The sequence below is a fragment of the Rhea pennata genome, chromosome Z, assembly GCF_028389875.1.
Source record: "Rhea pennata isolate bPtePen1 chromosome Z, bPtePen1.pri, whole genome shotgun sequence".
In the NCBI taxonomy this organism is placed as follows: Eukaryota; Metazoa; Chordata; class Aves; order Rheiformes; family Rheidae; genus Rhea; species Rhea pennata.
The window spans coordinates 66,173,034-66,191,771 of record NC_084702.1 but is presented as its reverse complement, the minus strand read 5'-3'; the positions used below and the strand labels follow the sequence as shown (position 1 = coordinate 66,191,771).

At 36.5% G+C, this 18,738-nt stretch overlaps 1 protein-coding gene across 1 annotated transcript; it reads right to left on the bottom strand.

Moving 5' to 3' along the window:
• Positions 1 to 73: 73 nt before the first annotated feature.
• On the bottom strand, positions 74 to 8,956 carry SELENOP (selenoprotein P). Its single transcript, XM_062599505.1, is given in 5 exon segments — positions 74 to 1,755; positions 3,469 to 3,586; positions 5,216 to 5,428; positions 7,247 to 7,450; positions 8,866 to 8,956. Coding segments are annotated over 4 exon segments (906 nt in total). The 5' UTR covers positions 7,438 to 7,450; positions 8,866 to 8,956; the 3' UTR covers positions 74 to 1,371.
• Between the last annotated feature and the right edge of the window lie 9,782 nt (positions 8,957 to 18,738).

Sequence of the window (18,738 nt, the reverse complement as noted above, 5' to 3'; positions counted from 1 at the left end):
ATTTTTAGTTCTCACTGTATGACAAAGTATCTCAAACTGCACACTTCAAAAGCAAAAGCAAAATACAAGGAAGTAGTGAATCTGTTTTTATTGGAAAACTCTCTTGTCAAATATTCCATAAGCATACATTCTGTTCAGTATTACTTTCTTGCTTATCCACCATAAGAAGCTTCAGGTTTGTAGGAATAAAAATTTCCCTATTAAACCATCATTAATTATGGTGTATGCTCTCAAAGTAGCTTTCCTTTCCTTATCCAAGAATCTTTCAAACAACTTTCTTTTCACTTCAACTTGGTTAATCAAAGTTAAAGAATACTAAGTTACAAACAGAAGTTTACAAATTACAAATCAATATAGATTATCAAATTCAGCACTGTTACAAAGATAAACATTAAGACTGAATTTAGGGGGGGAGGTGGTACAGATACTGATCCGCATCAAGGGCTGTTAAGGCTGTCTCATTTTAGACATGATCCTATTCATTTAATGAGATTTTACAAGCCACAGCAGTATGTATTATTGGGCTCTGATACAGTATATAGCAATATAAGATAAACATATAAATCTGTTACTTTAAAATAATGCAATTAGTGGTTACATTTAAGATAAAAAGGTATTTTGGTGTGTTAGCTTAGGACTAAGCTTTCATTGTACACATTTTGTATCCATAGGTTAGGAAAAAACTTCTGAATATATTCCATGTTCTTTCTTAATAATAAAGTATGATTAAAATATCTTTTTTGTCATCTTCTATTCTTGTTTGCTGGCATCAAACAGAAGCCCCTAGGTCATAGTTTATGCTTCTGTCCTCACAAATGCAAGCAGAATGTTAGAAGAATAACAAGACAGACAAATTAATCAAGAATCCAGACACCTTTCAGCTACAACTGAAAAACAAACTATGGGTCAATTAAATTACTTTAAAAAACAAAGCTTTACATTGATGGAATTTGACAGGTTTTGTGTACCTCTTAAGAGCACTGCTGCAAAACACCGGTTGTTTACAGTATTTACACTTTAACTCCACACCCCTGTCACCTGTCTTAAGATGATTTTTTTATTGTGGGCCAATAAAAACACTTGATCTGTTAATTTTTCCACTCTTACAATTAAATTAATTTAGGCAGTGTTTTAAGGTGTTTAGTTTGTTTCTCAGGCTCAGTTTCCTGCCTTTTCCCGTCACTGTCAGGTGTCACGAGTTTCACTTGCTGCTGATGACTGTCAGGCAGCTGATAGCAGACGTCACTGTCAAGATTCAGTAATGTCCTCTGCTAACAGCTGGCCATGTCACCTGCAAGAATTGGGAAGTGCCCCACGACACTGTCAAGTGACAGAATTCCCTAGCTGTTCAAACAAAAGGTGTCGACAATGTCAGCATCAGCTACTAGAAGTTGAATCTGATGCTTTCTCCCAGTTTCAAGTTAGCTGATTTTTACAGTTGATTTTTCCCTTTTTTCATAGGTTTTTACCTTGTGTAAGAAAATCTGCACCTTCTCCCTGAGGAAGCGTTTCTACCTGTTCTTGGCTACCTCTCTGATCATGTCTGTTACGGCCAAAAACTCTATGACGCCTGCTGCCTTGAGAAGGATGTCGTTCTGCAGTTTCAGGATGACGACTCCCCTCCCGGTGGTGATGTCTGTGTCTGTGTAGGTGGTGATGATGTGAATGTTGGCCAGTTGGTCTTGGTTCTATATCTGCTAGCTTTTCATCTGCCTTTTTAGTGATGTTTTCACATACATCATCAATATCAGGTTCCTAGAAAATAAAAAGTCCAAATAAGGCATTGTACCTAATTAAACTAGCTGTAAAATAATCATCCTGTTGATATTTTTGCAGTACCTGAGATCTAGGCAATGGATTGCTTTAATTATTTTTATAAATATTTTTGAAAGACTAATGCTGTAATATAAAAGGTAGACAACAGCCTATACTTCCTTACAGAAAACAGTAATTCATTTAGCTTTTCTGCTTCCAATAAGATCAAGAAAATACAAGGGCAATGCAAAAAAGTTCTGTCTTTTGGAGATCTTTAAGTCTGTTCCAAAAGTATGCGGGTAGATGGAAAGCAGAACAAGTTGGTGCCAAGCAGGGAATCTGCAGCACCTTGTGAAAGGTCTTGCAGGAAAAAGGAAAACTAGGAAGATCTGCTTCCAGGAAAAGGGAAAACTAGGAAGATCTGCTTCCAAGATTTATCTGTGAGGCTCAGTCTTTTGTATACCTCAGGTTATTGGGCTTAATTGCCACTTTTTTTCTAGTTGTATTCTTCAGGTAGTTTAAGTATGTCAGTGGAGTAGCTATGAAAACAAGGCCATATTGATGGGAGATGGAGTTTTGGAGTTTTTTCAGTAAAACTAATTATTTTTCTTTACATACTAAGTATTCTTTTAAAAACACGAAGGACACCAAATTCAAGAAGGAAATTCTTCTCTATTGTGCTACTGAATGTCATAGGTTCTTAATTCAAGGGAAGCACAGTAATTGAGCTGTAAAGGAAAAAAAATGTGAGCAAAGTAAATCTGATTAATCAAGCTAGATGATTTAAACTATGAGCACCTGTATAAGTACTACAGACTGAATGTGAGATAGGCACATAGGCACTCTGAAATTCCTTCTAAACATATATACAGTGTTTGACATCTGAATTCTTCTGAATCGTCCCCTTTAAGACTATCTCAGAAAGAAGGGCTTCTTTTTGTAAGAGTGCTACTTCACTGAAGAAAGGTGTGACTATCAAAAGGAACCTTGGTCTATAGCGTCACTGATAACTACACAGGCTCCTAATGTAAATTGAGGAGTCAAAATTCAAATAATTGCTAATAAAATGTTTCCTTATGCTAGGATCCCACATTTGACCTGCTGTGGTCTACATTCTGCTGGAAAACTCTATGATGGAAACTGAAACCGTGATGCTTCTGGCTGTACTTTTACAACTAGGTATGTACATTTTTTGATAACCTTTGAAGTAGTGTCCTGATCTTCAGTTATACTTAAAACAAAGCTGCTTTTTTTTTGGAACTTGTATTACAACTTTTTAAAGTATTATATATTATGTTTAAATATAAACTAAAAAGAATAGTAACTCAAACCAGCTCAGATCTGACTCCTGAGTCTTCTACAAGTATACTAACTGTTTAAGTACCTACCTGGCCCCCAAGACTGGAATATTAAATGATTGCTAAGTGTATGTATAAACTCCAGAAATTGAATAGCATCCAAGATCAGACTTAGATTTCTAAAAACAATTCACATTTCTATCAAGGCAGGAATTCAGATAATCAGTCTTTCTGAATCAGTTGATTCTAAATTAGATTTGCTTTATTTTAAAAAATATTTAATGCCTCTAGTAAGAGGCATGAAATGTTTAGATTTTAAGTTATGTATTTTGGAATTAATCATATTGAATTCTTTTTAAATACCAGTTGAGTCCACTTTCCTTCCTAGTATGTACAGAATTAAATAAGAAAATACCGTGTAAGAGCAATTTCCACACTTCTTTTCACAGTATGCAATCTTTATAGATTCTTCTACATATGGGAAGGACAGGAAAGAGTAGGGCAGACCCAGATGATACACTAGACGGCCGCATCTAAAGAGAGAAAGAACTTCATAATTACGTATACATAGTTACATAATTAAATCTCTCTACTTCTCCTCGTATCTTTATTTTATTCACCTCAATCCTCCGATACCATCACAGTTGTACAGAGACTGCTTCTGTCCAAGGAATAAAAAGCAGTATCTGTGTTACACACTTCTACCTTCTCAACTACATCAGTCAATAGGGTGAAGCATGATTTCTTATTGACATAATTCTCTTGGCAGAAGCCTCCCATTTAGCAGCATTTGGACTACCAAAGGTACACTCTTTACATAGCTATCTTGTTAATGAGGACTGCTGTTTGCATAGTGGTACAAATAGCAGGATCGTTGCTGCATTCATTCACGGAATGTTCTAATGCAGTGTAACATGTTTCTTGATTGTTAATGTGCACTGCAATCCATATGTATTATGGATCACACTAGTGATCTAGTGTGCACAAGGAGATTTTGATAGTGCCCTGTGTCTGTTCTGGAGTTTTCAGGTGTACAGTGGAGTGGAGTACACCACTGGTACACTCAGAGCAGCTGGAACAAAGGCAGAAGTTGTACACCACACGCCATATTAAGTGCCGCATTTGCAACATGGACAACAAAGTTCTCCAGCCATAGCTGTCTGTATGGGTGCAGTGCATATCAAGGACCAGCAACTGACAAACTTCATTGCCAATAAAGACATAGTAGGGACATATATTCCTTGAACTATAATGAACTGCAGCCAAACCAGTGCTAAAACAATTGGTAGCGACACCTTGTATGTCCATGTCACAGACTGGTTCAACCTTTTAGATTTTGTGAGCCAGGTGTCAGTTTTGGGCTTCCTTCATGGGCTGCATACAGCCTTGTTTTGTTCATCTGTCATGTGACAACAACTCTCCTCCCACATGCTCAGGCATGTTTGCTGCAGAAGTATCTGTTCCCTCGCCAAAGATCACTGAAGTGTTAGTTGCAGCCCACAGGTCTAATTTATCTAATTTATGCAATTTCTTCATAGTAGAAAAGAATTCTAGTTCTTTATTAAACTTAACTGTGCTTTAATATGAATTGAGAATGTTTGATTTCAATTAAGCGATTATTACTAGTTGTCCCAAAAGCTAACATATTCCAGAATCTTATGATCAAAAAGCTAGGATTTTTTCAAAGTTTTAAGTTTCACCTAAAAATTCTACAGGGAGATGGGAAGATACAAGACATTTTTGAACAGTTCTCATTAAATTGTTCTCATGAAAATTTAGGTAGCTTTTCTAGCTTGATTCTATTTTCACATGCATCCATGTCATGAAGTTTTCAGAGAATAAAAACAGTGCAAGAATCACACTATCAAATTCTACTCTTTTATTAATGTAGATCTATAGTAACCAAAAAGGGAACGTATTCATCCCAGACTTATCTAAACAAAAATAGACTTCTGTTTTGTTAAAACAAAACAGTTTTTGTTTTAGAGTTCCATTCTCTTCTTCCTGTAAAAGTAGAAGTTCTTTACACAGTACTTTATATAAGCTGACTATAAAATCTATGGTGTGTGCTAACTAGGTTATTTGCAAATTGATGAATTATAGTGAATTACAAAGCATTATTTTAAGTACATGCAAATATATTCCCATTTTTATACACAAACCTGTCATAGATCAAAAAATCATCTTTGTTGCCATTCAAGGTAGTCCATACATCAGCTTGCTGTTCATCCTGCTGGTAAACAGTAATATAGTCTGAAACACTTTCTTTCAGTAGGTGAAATTTCCTATGTGATTGAGTTCCCTGGTGGTTGACAACCACATATGAGATATTGACCAGTCCTTCATTCTCTAACTTTACTCGCAGGTCCTCCAATCTAATAAAGAATATAAAGAAAGAAGATCATTAATCAACAGGGAATCATAAAATTCTTTTCCTTTGCAATATGTTATTTTTAATATATGCATGCTTCCAGAGATCTATTATTTGCCTTACTCATCAAAAGCCAGTAAGTTCCATCCTGCTTTCATTAAAGTGAATGTTATTTCCTCCAAGTTTTAATGGATGCAAGTCTAAAACTAATAAGAGATTCTTCCTATTTGTCATCACCATCAACTACATTATCACAAAACCAGATCATAAAACAGCTAGCACTGTAGTGACATGTCATGGTTCCTGTCCTTTTAAGTAGAATACAGTGCTAAATCAAGCAGACACATTTGTTTTCAGACCGATTTTTGGTGATATTTTCATTTCATTTTTTTTTTCCCCATATTTCTAACATAATTTATCTAATGTCTTTACTTAGATGTTCAGTTTTGGGTCATACAACTAGTAAAAGGGTGCAGAGACTAAAGACAGCAGCAAAGTGGATAATCAAGAAAGCAAACCTGCAGTTAAAAGGCTGATCATTCTCCTATTCTTCCTGACATGGCTATTTTCCATAATAACCAAGAAAGAGGTATTATGGCCACTGTAACAGAAGGATGGCTATGGAATTTATACATGAGCTGGCTGGCTGGCTGTTATTAGTATTTCCTCTCTAATACTAGAATATGTATATCACTTTTTTTGCTGTGTAATACAGAAAACTTCTTTCTTACTGTACAGTGCTTTTTGCTCATTTCATTTTTATCAGAGTCATTCTTTCCTACTGAATGGCTCTAGAAAAATTATTTTTTCAGTTTCAGAAAAAAAATAAAACATTTTAATGGTCTTGAATTTGTCAGATTCCTTCAAGACTTTCTAAAGTGCATGGAATCAAATCCAAATACCTTAGAAATGAACCACAAAACCCACTTTTGACTTAGAGCCAGAGATTTACCACCAAATTTTCAAAATCCAGTTCTGGGAAAACTTGCAAGGTCTACTATATTATGAAGTTATGTATCTTATGGGTGTGGAGGGGTACTGAGATTTTATTACACTGACCAAAATCAAGCTGTGAAACCAGCACTATCAACTTTTAAACCAAAGGTATTTTACAACCACATATTTACAACCTATTTGAATCCAAGATAAGGGCTTAGCACGCTAATGTCTCAGGTCTTATAAAAAATAGAGCATTGTTCCCTTGAGCATCTCATCTATTTTCTGCAAGGCCACTCTTTTTACTGTATCTTCTAAAGTTTTCTTTTTTGAACATGGGCTAGGGAAAGTACAGTAAAAATTCACATTTGATTTGTCTTTTCCCCTACAGAACTTATATAAAGATTATGTGATTCAACATGTGTTTATATGAAGCATTAGTAAAATATAAGGATCTGCTTCAGGTGTTTCTGTCCACGTCAGACAATTACAATGTTTCCTGGCTTCAGCATCTTTGCTACATTAATCTGTTCCTACCTGAAGTATAGCTCTTGAGGAACTGTTTCTGTTTGACTTTTGTGTTTTGGTTTTCATGAATATTAAATTGATAGTACTTTTATGTTGTAACTACAATCTGGAAAAGCTAATCTGGCAATGAGTACTAAGCCAAAAGCTGAAGAATCTGAAACACTGGCCCAAAATGTTCCCACTGGGAATTAACCAGGTCAGCAAGGCCAGGTGACACATTCTAGCAAGTACACTGTCATTTGAGGAAGCTGTAGTTCATTGAGTATATCTGCAGTTGGAGGTATACATTATCCTCAGATGGCTTTTAAAACTGACGGATCATTTTTTAACAAAAACTGGAAGAGAGATTTACACTTACCTGGAAGCCTGCAGCAGGCACAAGTATCAGCTTGCTTGGAGGAGGGCTACCACTGTCACTGACCCCCTAGAGTTCAGCATTGGATTCTCTTCCCCAATATACCATTCTGGGGGCTCTTTGCAGTTCTGGATCTCTGCCTCTCCTCCTGGGAGGAGGCAGAGACTCAGAACTAGCCCAAGCCCTGCCCACATGGCTGGGCTTTATCTGAAAAGAGAGAAAATAAACAAAATGATATCAATGCTTACAGAAAGTTCAGATTCTGAAATTTCTATAACAAAACAGCAGGATATTTTATCTGTTCAGTTTAAATATATAGTAAGGTATAAGGATGCATTTGAACAATACATTTACTCCTTGGTCATATTTCTTAGGTTTTGCAGTAGAGTTTCCCAATAATAAATAAGTCTAGGTTTTTGTTATGTGTAAACAGCTAAAAGTAGTATAATATAAGGGGTTTTTCTTTTAATGCTACTAAAATACTAGGTTGTTCCTTGCTTTTTGCAATATTTCAGGTTTTTAACACTTCAGTGATTTTGAAGTGACCTCATTTCTTGTGCTTTTAAGTCAGTGGTGCTGAGCCAGTTTTCACCAGAAACAACCTAGACCAGTTCAGTCCAGATTCTAGTCTGATTCCAGTCCAGTGCAGCACAGTTCCACTAACTTTAAAGTAGCTATACCAACTGTATGTTTGATAGATAGAAAATATTCTATAACCTGGCACAAAAAAAGCTTAAAGTTTTTTGCAAGCCAGTTTGTAGCATTTTTGTGCCATTCATAAAAATCTCTTAAGAATGCAGTCACTAGATGCAATTCTGCAAAAACAGGAAATGAAAATTCAGTTTTAGAATTTCCTAGATTTTACAAAATCTGCCCACACTGAGTCCTTTTCATGTTTATGAGAATCAAAAAAAGTGATCATTTTATTCCAATTACATAATAATTTTGGCTTAATGTGTTCAGAAAAATGCCTGTTACTGAGAAATGAAACTTAAAAACTGCTCTCCAACCTGCCATAAGTTGTGGGATTCTACAGTTCCACCATTCACATCAGCAGAAAAAACAGAATACTTCGGAAACAGTAAGTTTTGATAAATAGCATGTTTTTTTCATCAATCTTGTCATATTCCAATAAAAAAATATTTTAATTACTGATCGTTTAAAGCAAGAGCCAGCTACTGGAACTCTCAACATCATTTGTAGAAATCCCGCTTTCCCTCTTTCTTTCCTGCAGTTCTACCAAAAGCATTTTAGGGACAATTGAGGATGAAATTATGGCCCAGTTGGTATCTTTAGGGCCAGGTGTTTTTACTCTTCCTGCACACCTGGAAACCTGCCTGCCCTTTCTCCATTGCAAAGGCATAAAGCTCCTAAGCCATGCTGAGATTCTTCTGTACTTTCATAGCTTTCTGCAGCACTCATGTACAAAGACTAGCAACAGCTGCCTAGCTGTGCGAACAAGATAAAAGTTATGCTCTGCATTACACTTCCTGTAACATTTCAGCTTTTTACTTGGTTTCCAATGGAAATTTCCACAGTTCATCTTTACAGCCAAAGAAACAAACATAGTCTGCCAAACCTTAAGTCATGAAGCTCTTTCACAGCAAAAACAACACACTTACCCTTTCCTCCCTCCCCTCCTTGGCTGCTCTCTTTGACTGTGCACTGCAGAAGAAAACAGCATAGGGAGAAGGGCTGTGGTATTTATACAGCTCTTGTTTATCTCACTGTGCAGATACAGTTCAAAGTTCAGGGAGGTCATTCAAAATGACCTTGCAAGCAAAGCAAACCACGTTAGCGAAAGCAGCCAAAATGTTTCTTGGTTAGCTAATTCCAAGTGGTAACCATTTATCATGCAGCATGGAAAGATATTTTTAATATAATGACTTTGAATATTCGGCTATGCAGTTTGCCAGTCACCCCAGTAAGTTGGAGGTAGTGGTACAGTCAGAGGAGGGGGATGGGCTAAACAGTAATTTTCTGAACACAGTGGTAACCACAGTGTGAGAGGGAAGGTACTTGTCTATTCATAAACTTGCTGAGCTAGTAGTTTCTTTCTCCTGTTCTTTATCTGGTATTTGCCTGGAGAAGACAATGGCAAACCGTGTCCGGGTGCATGTGCATAGCAAAACTCCATTAGCACAGCTGCTCTTGATTATGTCAGCTGGCTTTAAAACTTTCTGGAGAGCCTACCAGTTTATCAGCTTACGTTGAAGGTTTAAGTCCAGGTTTCCAGACATTTAAATCAGTGCAGCTACATGCAAGCCATGAAGTTCTCCTAAGTGGCAACTTAGTGGAAGTTCTTTAGTTCTTCATATTATTTTAGCAGGTTTTCTTACTCCATCGTCATGGAGGTATCTAAGAACATTCATGTTAAACTGTTCTCTTATTCTGTCTCCTCAGTGGGACAATTGTTTATGCATGTAATGCTTTATTTTGGTAGTAGTTTGCTTGAGTTTGATTTTCTTTAATGTCAATGTTATGTATGTTTGTGCAGAAATAAATGTTTAAAAAGTTGTGCCCTCAGAATTTAAGGTGAGGAGATCTATGTTGTTTTGCTTTGTGGCCTGAGTTTGAGAAATGGAACTGCCAACCTTCAGGTTTGTCCTCTAGAAATCCTATGCTCAAGCTGATGAAAAGGACAAAGAGCTGCAGTTCTATTCAGTAGTCTCTTAGGACATAACATGGAAAGCAGAAACAGATGGGACTAATGTTTTAAAAGGTATGATGTGCTCACAGTTGCTCATATTGTTAGGGAAACAGACCCTCATATTCTCTGCCCAGTTAGGACCCTTCTATCTGTGATTATGTCCCTTACTGTTCCAAATGATAAAATATTTGCTGGGCCTCACCCTTCGGGATAGGATGTTGATTTTCAGTGATAATAGTGAGTTTTGCTGTAAATAATTTATATACATCCTATTAACTCCTAAATAACCACTGAAGTAGCCAAAAAGAGGTTGTACAGGTGTAGTTCTATTAAAAGGGAAAGGAATCAAATGCTGTTCAGTAGTGACTAGTCTGTTGCCAGAATTGCAACACAGGTGGAGATAACATCAAATAAAGAGCAATATTTCAGTGATATTCCTTTTGCTACTGTGTGTAGGGATGTGCACAAGGGTGGGTTAGCAAGTACTGAGTCTGTGAGCTCTGTGCATTACCACTGAGTGCTGCTGAGACCAGCAGCTCCAAAGTACTGAAGAATGAAGGACCAAAGCAAAGCAAAGTGAAGCAACTAAGTTACAAAACAGCTAATTTGCTGTGAAAAGCACACTGAGGATAAAACTGTACAGTGGTCCCCGTAAAAAGTTAAGTGTTTGCTTCTAGGTAGTATGCAGAGTCACCTCCATACACCTCTCAAAGAGAACTGAGAAACAGCTATTGTGTCTGTTAGCAAGTCTCAGTGTGCTAATAACTTGTGCCTTTATAATATTAAAAAGGATACTTTGACCACATTTGTAGTGACAAGCCACAGGCATCTTTTATAACGTCTACCCTGCCTAAGATCATTATTCTGCCTCAAGATTTACTCAGAAAAAAAGTTCCTTGATCTCAAAACAGGTGGTAAGGAATATTGTAGTGTTGTGTCTGGGAGGAGATAGATCTAATTTAGTTGTCTTAGATACGTATGAATCCCAAAATATGTTTAAACATCAGTCTGAAGCTTTACACTTTTTGAGTGGGGAAAAACTCCTCCTCCACTTTTTTTTTTATGAACAGTAGAATAAAGAAAATAGTAATTGTTAAATCACAGTGTAAAAGTAAGACCACTCAGTTTCTTATATTCATTCCCCTTGAACTAGTAGACTCTACAGCCATTTCTCCTTAGCTTCTAAGAAGTAATTGTCTTAAATCTTAATTTTGCTTCCCACTGTGAGTATTTATTAGTTGTCGAGTATGTTCCAATCTCACTGCAGGAGGAAGTTATCAACTCTAATTTGGACAAGTATTTAGTTTCAAACAATAATTTTTATAATTATAATCCTGTTTCTACTCACTGTCTTTCATATTTAGGGGGAGTAATGCTGTTGGAGATAATAGCACCTTTTCCTCCTTCTTGAACATTAAAGTCTTCTTTGACATGTCTCAATCAAACTTTTCAAATATCACAGCACAGAAATACCACTACCCAGGAACTGACGTTCACTATTTCTGTAATCTTAATTGATAACACATTGGTAACACAATTTATAACACAAATGTACACATTTCTTTAAAACCAGAAGTGGACAGGGAATTATGAGGCAATTCTACTCTGGTAAAGTCTGCTGTAGTCATCTGGAATGTGCAAATAATGAGAGGACAGAAGCAGAATAAGGATCCAGCCTTATTCAGGCATGAGACCTTAGGACTTCAAAGTCTGTTTCGCTTTCGTGCATGAAAGATGTCACAAACAGGGAATTCAAAGTCCATTGGCCAGATCATAACTCTCTTCTTATACATCCTCTGATTTTATAACAGTTTGACTGTGTCAGCTTTAGTGGAGTGACTTATACGTTACACTGGAATAAATTGCAATAGAAACAGGCTGTCAGGGTTTACCCAATACTTACATGGAAAAATTTTCATTTGCTTGTGAGGCATTAAACCATTGGTTAAGTGCTATAACTAAAGGGTAATTTAAGTGAAGGCTAAGGAGTTAGACTAAGGTATATTCAGCAAGATAATTGGGACCACAAGTGCATTAGTTAAAGTAACTCCAAAAATAAGGACAGTGGTGCAATGTTTGGTCTTGTGCTCCTATCATGTGAGATCCAGAGCAGCATGAGATAACCAGGTGCTACTTCCCAGAACTTGAAGAAAGCTGACATGCTCCGATACAGACCTGGAGGCTGTCTCAGTGAACTAAGGAACAGCTGATACATGCAAATGCCTATTTAAATACAAAATGAGACTCTGATCTTTTAGATAAATGTTGTTTTGTTTTTCTACTTGGAAATTCTATTATAATAATGAAATACCTTTCTCTACTTTAACCTACCTGTAGTACACTGTGATTAGCAAGGGAAGTATTCTTTTCATCTGATATGTCTTCAGTCATAATCACTGCACAGATTACAATTGCAAACTGACCCTAGTTGCTGAAGACCTACACACATATCTGAATTCCTTATTGGCTCTGTTTACTTTAAGCATTTGCTCTTCAGTATTTGTATCAAACTGCAAGTTTCACATGTCATCTCAGCAACGCCTGAAACCAATGGGTCATCTCATTATTTGAAGGAAGGACAAATTATTTGACTTTACATAGCAGGTGGTTAAAAAGAGGAACATTAAGATCATAGTTACTGGAAATGTTTGGTACTTGTGTGCTTTAACGTAGTTATCAACACTTGCTAGTCCTGTGGGCTACAGAAGAAAGCTGCAAATTCCTTCAGTTTGGTGGACTCTGCTTAGGCTCCTGGTGTTGTGGATAACAAGTCAGGAAGAAGCAAATTTAATAATGCAATGATGACAAAGTGGGGTATCTGTATAGATCTTCTTTATGGATCTAATATTTCACACAGTAATCAGTGATCCCACTTTCCATAGGGATGATGCAATTGCATCTGGAATTCTGCAAGCAGCTTTTGGCTTTCCAGTGCCATACAGTGATCCAACAAATAACTAAAGCAGTTTAAGATCCAGACAAATAAATACAAAGAGAAAAATCATAATAAAAACATAACTGCAATCCTGATTCTGCTGTATGCAGACAGTTCTCTTGACATTAACAGATCAGGTCTCAACAGAGTCTATCTGTGAAAGCAAGTTCTTGTTAATTAAACATAACAGATCATCCAAGCATAGTTCACTGCACTGAACTCTAGCCAAAGAATGGAAACTATGAGAGAAGCATAGCACATGGGACTCTGTGACAGTCTAGTGATCTTTGCACAAAATGCAAGTGTGTTCTTTGCTTATCTGATGTAAAATACCTGAAAACTAAAGACTGGATCCAGCTAATGAGTAAGAGAGATTTTGTATGAAAAAATTCTCTTGCAAGACTGTTGAATTGTGATGAAAAACAGATCACATATTTTTATTTACATTTCTTTTGGGGGTTCTGTGTTGCTTAGTTTCCCTCAGAGTACAGTTGTGGCTGGACTAACTTGAATATCAGAGTACATAATATATCTTTCATAAATTCACAGCAAGTGGTGAAAAAATCTGATAGGAAGATAATCACTAGCTTCAGATTTCAAAGCTTTTTCTTTTTTTCTGAAGAGTTCACATTTTGTTGAAAGTGATAATTATTAAGTAACATACATTTCTTTGTGGGCATATTGAATATATAGAATATATATATAGAAGTCCCCAAACCCATGATATTACAGTCCTATATTTTATTTTCCACCATTACAGTTCTTCAACATACCAATGAGAGTAAATTTTGACTGCAGAATGTTATTTCTGTAATAGGTTGGCAATGGGCTAGCAAAGATTGGAGACTGTTGTGTATGACAAACATACTATCTCTACCTTGACTGTAACAGTCCTCCTATTTTTCTATATCTTTGGTCTCCTAGATTTTGGGTGGTCAAGAGGAAAAGCCAAAATAATAGTAGTAGAACTGTAATGATATTCCAGAAGAAAGGCCAACATGCGCAACATAGAGGAGATAACATAGTGTTTGAAGGGAAGAGGGGAAGTGAGAGTAGAGAAGGAGATATGATGACCCTTTCCTGAGGTCATCTTTGGAAGTCACCTGCACAAGCCATCTCATTTCCTTACATTGCTCCATGACAGATAACAAAGGCATGAAAAAAATGCACTATGAAACTCACTTGCAGCCATTATTGGTTACTTCTGTGAAGTTGCCTTTATTTAAAATGTTTACATGTGCTTGGATGAACATATTGACTTGTCTGAGAACTTCTACACCAAAATGTCTTCATATCATATTCTTCCAGTTTCAAAAGTATTGACTCAACTTGTGGAACTTGAAAAGTGACTGAATCCTGGTCCTGAAAAGAAATAGTCATTACGGCATGGCTGTTCCTTCATCTTTCCAGATCCATGAGGGCTCTTGTACCACTACAGGAAAGATGTATCCCAGTTTGCCATTTTACTGTGGTAAGTCCTCATCTCCAGCTGACTTCCATTTTCTTTCTTTCTTTCTTTCTTTCTTTCTTTTTTTCTTTTTTTTTTTTTCCTGTCTCTTGGCAGTGAGACATGTTCAAAACATTTATTATTTACATATTGGGCATATAGCAGTCTTAAATGTAGTTTTACTGGAATAGGATTTAAAGAGGCTGTATCACTCCTGGTACAGCCTGCAGTCAGTGTCTCATAGTGGAGCAGATGAGCAGCTCCTATGCCCATCTTTAACCACCGGAATTTTATGCAGCTGTCCAAACTGTAAGCTGCATTTCTCTGAACTGTGCTTGTCAGCAAAAAAAAAAAGAAAAAAAAAAAGAAAAAAAAAAGAAAACAGACAACTTAGGGAGTTCTGCTGATGCTGCATCACAATCTTTGCCAGATTTCCTGTGTGAACTCAAGAAGAGGAAACAAAATATGAATGTGAAGTGAAAAAACTTGTAGCACTTTAAAAATGCTGGCAAATGGCAATAAAGCTGCAGAACATTTTCTTAATACTGCTAGCAGGCATTCTGATGGAGAGAGAGATCAGAAAACTAGATACATAAGTAATCCTGTGACTGCAGTAATAGCAGTATTTAACAATAAATATTTCTAAATTATCTTTCCCTTTTCTTCACAACTCATCACTTATAAAAATTCTAAGTTAATGATAAAATTTCTGATTATTTTTTAACACAGAGATGTCCCTGAAGTAAGTTACAAAATATATAATCAATGGTCATTAAGGGTTAAAGATACCAAATTCTGCAGCCAAATGCAGGGCTTCCTTCTGCATCTTTTGTTTAGGCAAATCTTTGTGCCCTCAGTGGCTCAGGCTAAGGCTCTTTTTAGCACCTGTTTGAGGTTTACAGTGTGGATAGTAGATGAGGATGATCTTAAAAACTTAAATGACAGGAGGGATAGAGGCCAGGGGTTCTTTCAAGAGCACATGTGCTGTGGTGGCCGCTCCATCTGTGTTACTGCAAAAGGAGATGCCTTTTTTAATCGGCACAGGTACAGTTAGCCACATAGCGCACACAGTCTTGCATGGATGGAAGGCTGTGCTAGAAGGGAAAAAGTTCTTGAAGGAAAAAATCTTCCCTTAGTTATTGGGAATTAGTATTTCTAGACTGCTTGCTTTCCCAGTTTTTATTGCCCTTAGTATCGTCTTAATTGCACGTGGAACATTTCTGATTACGGGCTCTAGGATCCAAAGTAAATTTTTATGTATGATGAACATTTTAAGAATGTATCAGCCGGACATTATGTCTTCTCAGCAATAAGATAGTCCATAGATCTACAGCTTTCTAGTAAGATGATATGGTCTGAAAGAGGGAATTTAAAATTAACTTTTAATGTTTCTACATGTATAATATGTGGAACAGCAGAACTGCTGGTGGAATAAGCCAAAACCTCGTCTACCATTTCAGCTTTAAACCTTTTCAGATAGTACAGATTTCCATGGATTATTAAAGAAACCTAGAAAAATCATCACATTTCATGTCCTGTGTTAACCTTTGTGTATCAAAAACACAAAACATTTTTGCAAATCAGAGTACAGAAGGTTTCCTTGTGAAAATCTGGGTTACCATTGAAGATGTATGTCTATATGTAGAATGTGCTTACATACAGTGTGTGTATATGTTATTTCTACCTACAATGAACAATGCACACCCATACAGAAAATAGCATGATATTTATTTACTGAAACAGAAAACTTACGTAACCTTTCTACATAAATATTCCTTAAGAGGTTTCCCAGATAAATACTGACATAGCCAAGATACGCTGAATTTACACTATGATAAAAGGAAAAACTACCAAAATACTTAACACTTTTATTTAAACCCTAAGTCATTATACAATTATTTTAGGCATGCTTTTCATGCCTTTACAGATCCAAATCAGTAGGATTTTTGAAACATAAACCTTAAATTCTTAGACTTGTTTCATCTTCCAGAAACTTAGAATAATTTAAAAGAAAATATTTGGATAAAAAGGCTAGATTTTAATCCTTTTCTCTTGCAGCATTCCCCAAACTCTGATCTCACTGATTTTGTTAGCTGATTTTGTGAGGTTACAGCACAGTAACCTGGAGTTTGTAAGGCAGCAGAAAATACTGAGTAAAAATAAATGCACATCCTGCAAGAGCTGTGCATTTCTTCCAAAAACTTAAAGACAACCAAGGAACAAGCTGATATCTTTTTCTCACAGGTGTACCATTTAAGGATTTTTAACATCAAACAATTCAGAGTTCCACATGTGACAGTTTTTAAGTATTGCATTTTATAATTATCACTAGCATCTTCACTGTCGTTAACTTCTTATATCTCTCCTTCTCTCTTGAAATAGTAATAGGATGAGGAGAATTAGAATGCTGTCTATCACACTGGCTGAGGCACAACCAACCTTAATTTTTCTTCAAAAAAATTAAACAGTCACTGGTATTGTTTCAGTGTGTATCAAAGCAGCACTGTAGACATGTTTTTCTCTTGCGTAATAGCATACATCTGGCCTGCTCTAGGCATGACTGTCTGAGCCACTGCACAATGGAGACTTTTTTAGTCTTCTGCTACAGAAAAGATTTCTTACAAATGATTGATATCACTACAGGGATGAGCTGTTGATTTCATAAGACCTTTTTCTTTCTTTTTTTTTTTTTTTTAATAGAAGAAGCCAGAAAAGGCCCCATTATGACTATCAGGGTTCTACACCTCTTTGGGGCAATCATCCAATCATAATGAAGGACAGTGTGGTGGGGATATACATCTGGGCGTATCTGAGTGCACTAAAAGGCTTTCAAAACCATTTAGGAAGCCAGACAGGAATCTCCAGCAAGTTGTGTCTGCCTCACAGACTGCTTGGTGGATAGCCTTTGGCTAGATAATCTAATGGTCCCTTTTGGCCTTCACTTAAAATCTGACTCAGCTGCTTTTGGAAAATGGTATCTACTCAATGTTGCATATAAGCAGGGCTTCTTAATATTTGATTTCATATCTGCAGTTTAATTCCTTCATTTCTTCAGACAAGGTCTTTTATTAAAGAAGGGAAATGCATTAAATGAGGGTTTTTTATTAAAGAAAGTAAATGCATTAATCACACTTTTCTGTGGTTAGTTTAGTATTCATTTTGTGCTCTCTGCTGCTTAATGCCACTCCACAGGACAGCCTGCAAACACTCAGTCTGGTTGAACGTTCTCTACCTTCTTTAACACTGCAGTAAAAAGCTCATAGCTGGAAGGAAACACATATTCTTCCTAAGCTTGCTATTATTCTCAGCTGAATGTTGTGCCAGAAGTTTTATCAGGTTATCTTCATGAATACAAATTTCTCCAGAGTGCTGCTGAGGTGATTTTGGAAAAAGCAAGTCACATGTTATTAGGAAAAAAGCATACGGAGTTATTAGCCATAGAAATGACTAATATGGATTGAATAGAAAAGATATAGATAAGATCATTTGGATGCTACAGGTGGTTTACTTAATATTTTTTCTCACATAAATAAATGAACTATAGACCAGGTTATTTTGGGACTTAAAACTAAATTGTATTCATTTGTAACAAAACTGTCATAAATCAGAGAGGTAGCTGTGGGCAAACATTGCACCCATCTCTAAGAGAAAAAAAGAAGAACCTGAAAAGTAATATATCAGCTAGTCTAAATTTATCTTTAAAAATTTTTAAATTTGAAATTTAAATTTTATCTTTAAAAAGCTTTAGGACAAATTATGAGTTACTTGCTCCCATCTGACCTGCAACAGGACAATTAGAAGAGTAAAGCCGTAAGCAAAAAGTAAAGAAAGAAACAACATGGAAGATGTTGGGGATGTCAGGGGGAAAAAGCAAATGGTCAGAAAAAAAAAAACATAAATTGATGAAAAATAAGCAATCCAGCAGTCTTGATAATGAGGAGTTGGAATGGAAAGTCTGAAAGACTGTTAGTTGTACTGCGTTTTGGTCCTACAGTGGTAACTTTAGCATTATTTCTGTTTGAATTACAACCTATTCAAGATACAGTACTTCAGCTAAAAATTAGACTCATTATAGTTTGAAGTGAGCCTTTATAATTATTAAATGCACAAGGCATCAACACTCTTTAAAGTACTCCCACATAGAAGAAAGCAAGAATAGGTGTGGCAGACCACTCCTAGACCAAAAATCATAGAATCATAGAATCAGTAAGGTTGGAATGGACCTCTGGAGATCATCTAGTCCAACCTCCCTGCTCAGCAGGGTCACCTAGAGCATGGTAGACAGGGTTGCATCCAGGCAGGCCTTGAAGATCTCCAGAGAAGGAGACTCCACAGCCTCTCTGGGCAACCTGTCCAGTGCTCCATCACTCTCACAGGGAAGAAATTCCCCCTCACGGTCAGGCAGAACTTCCTGTGCTTCAGTTTCTGCCCATTGCCTCTTGCCCTGTCACATGGGACAACTG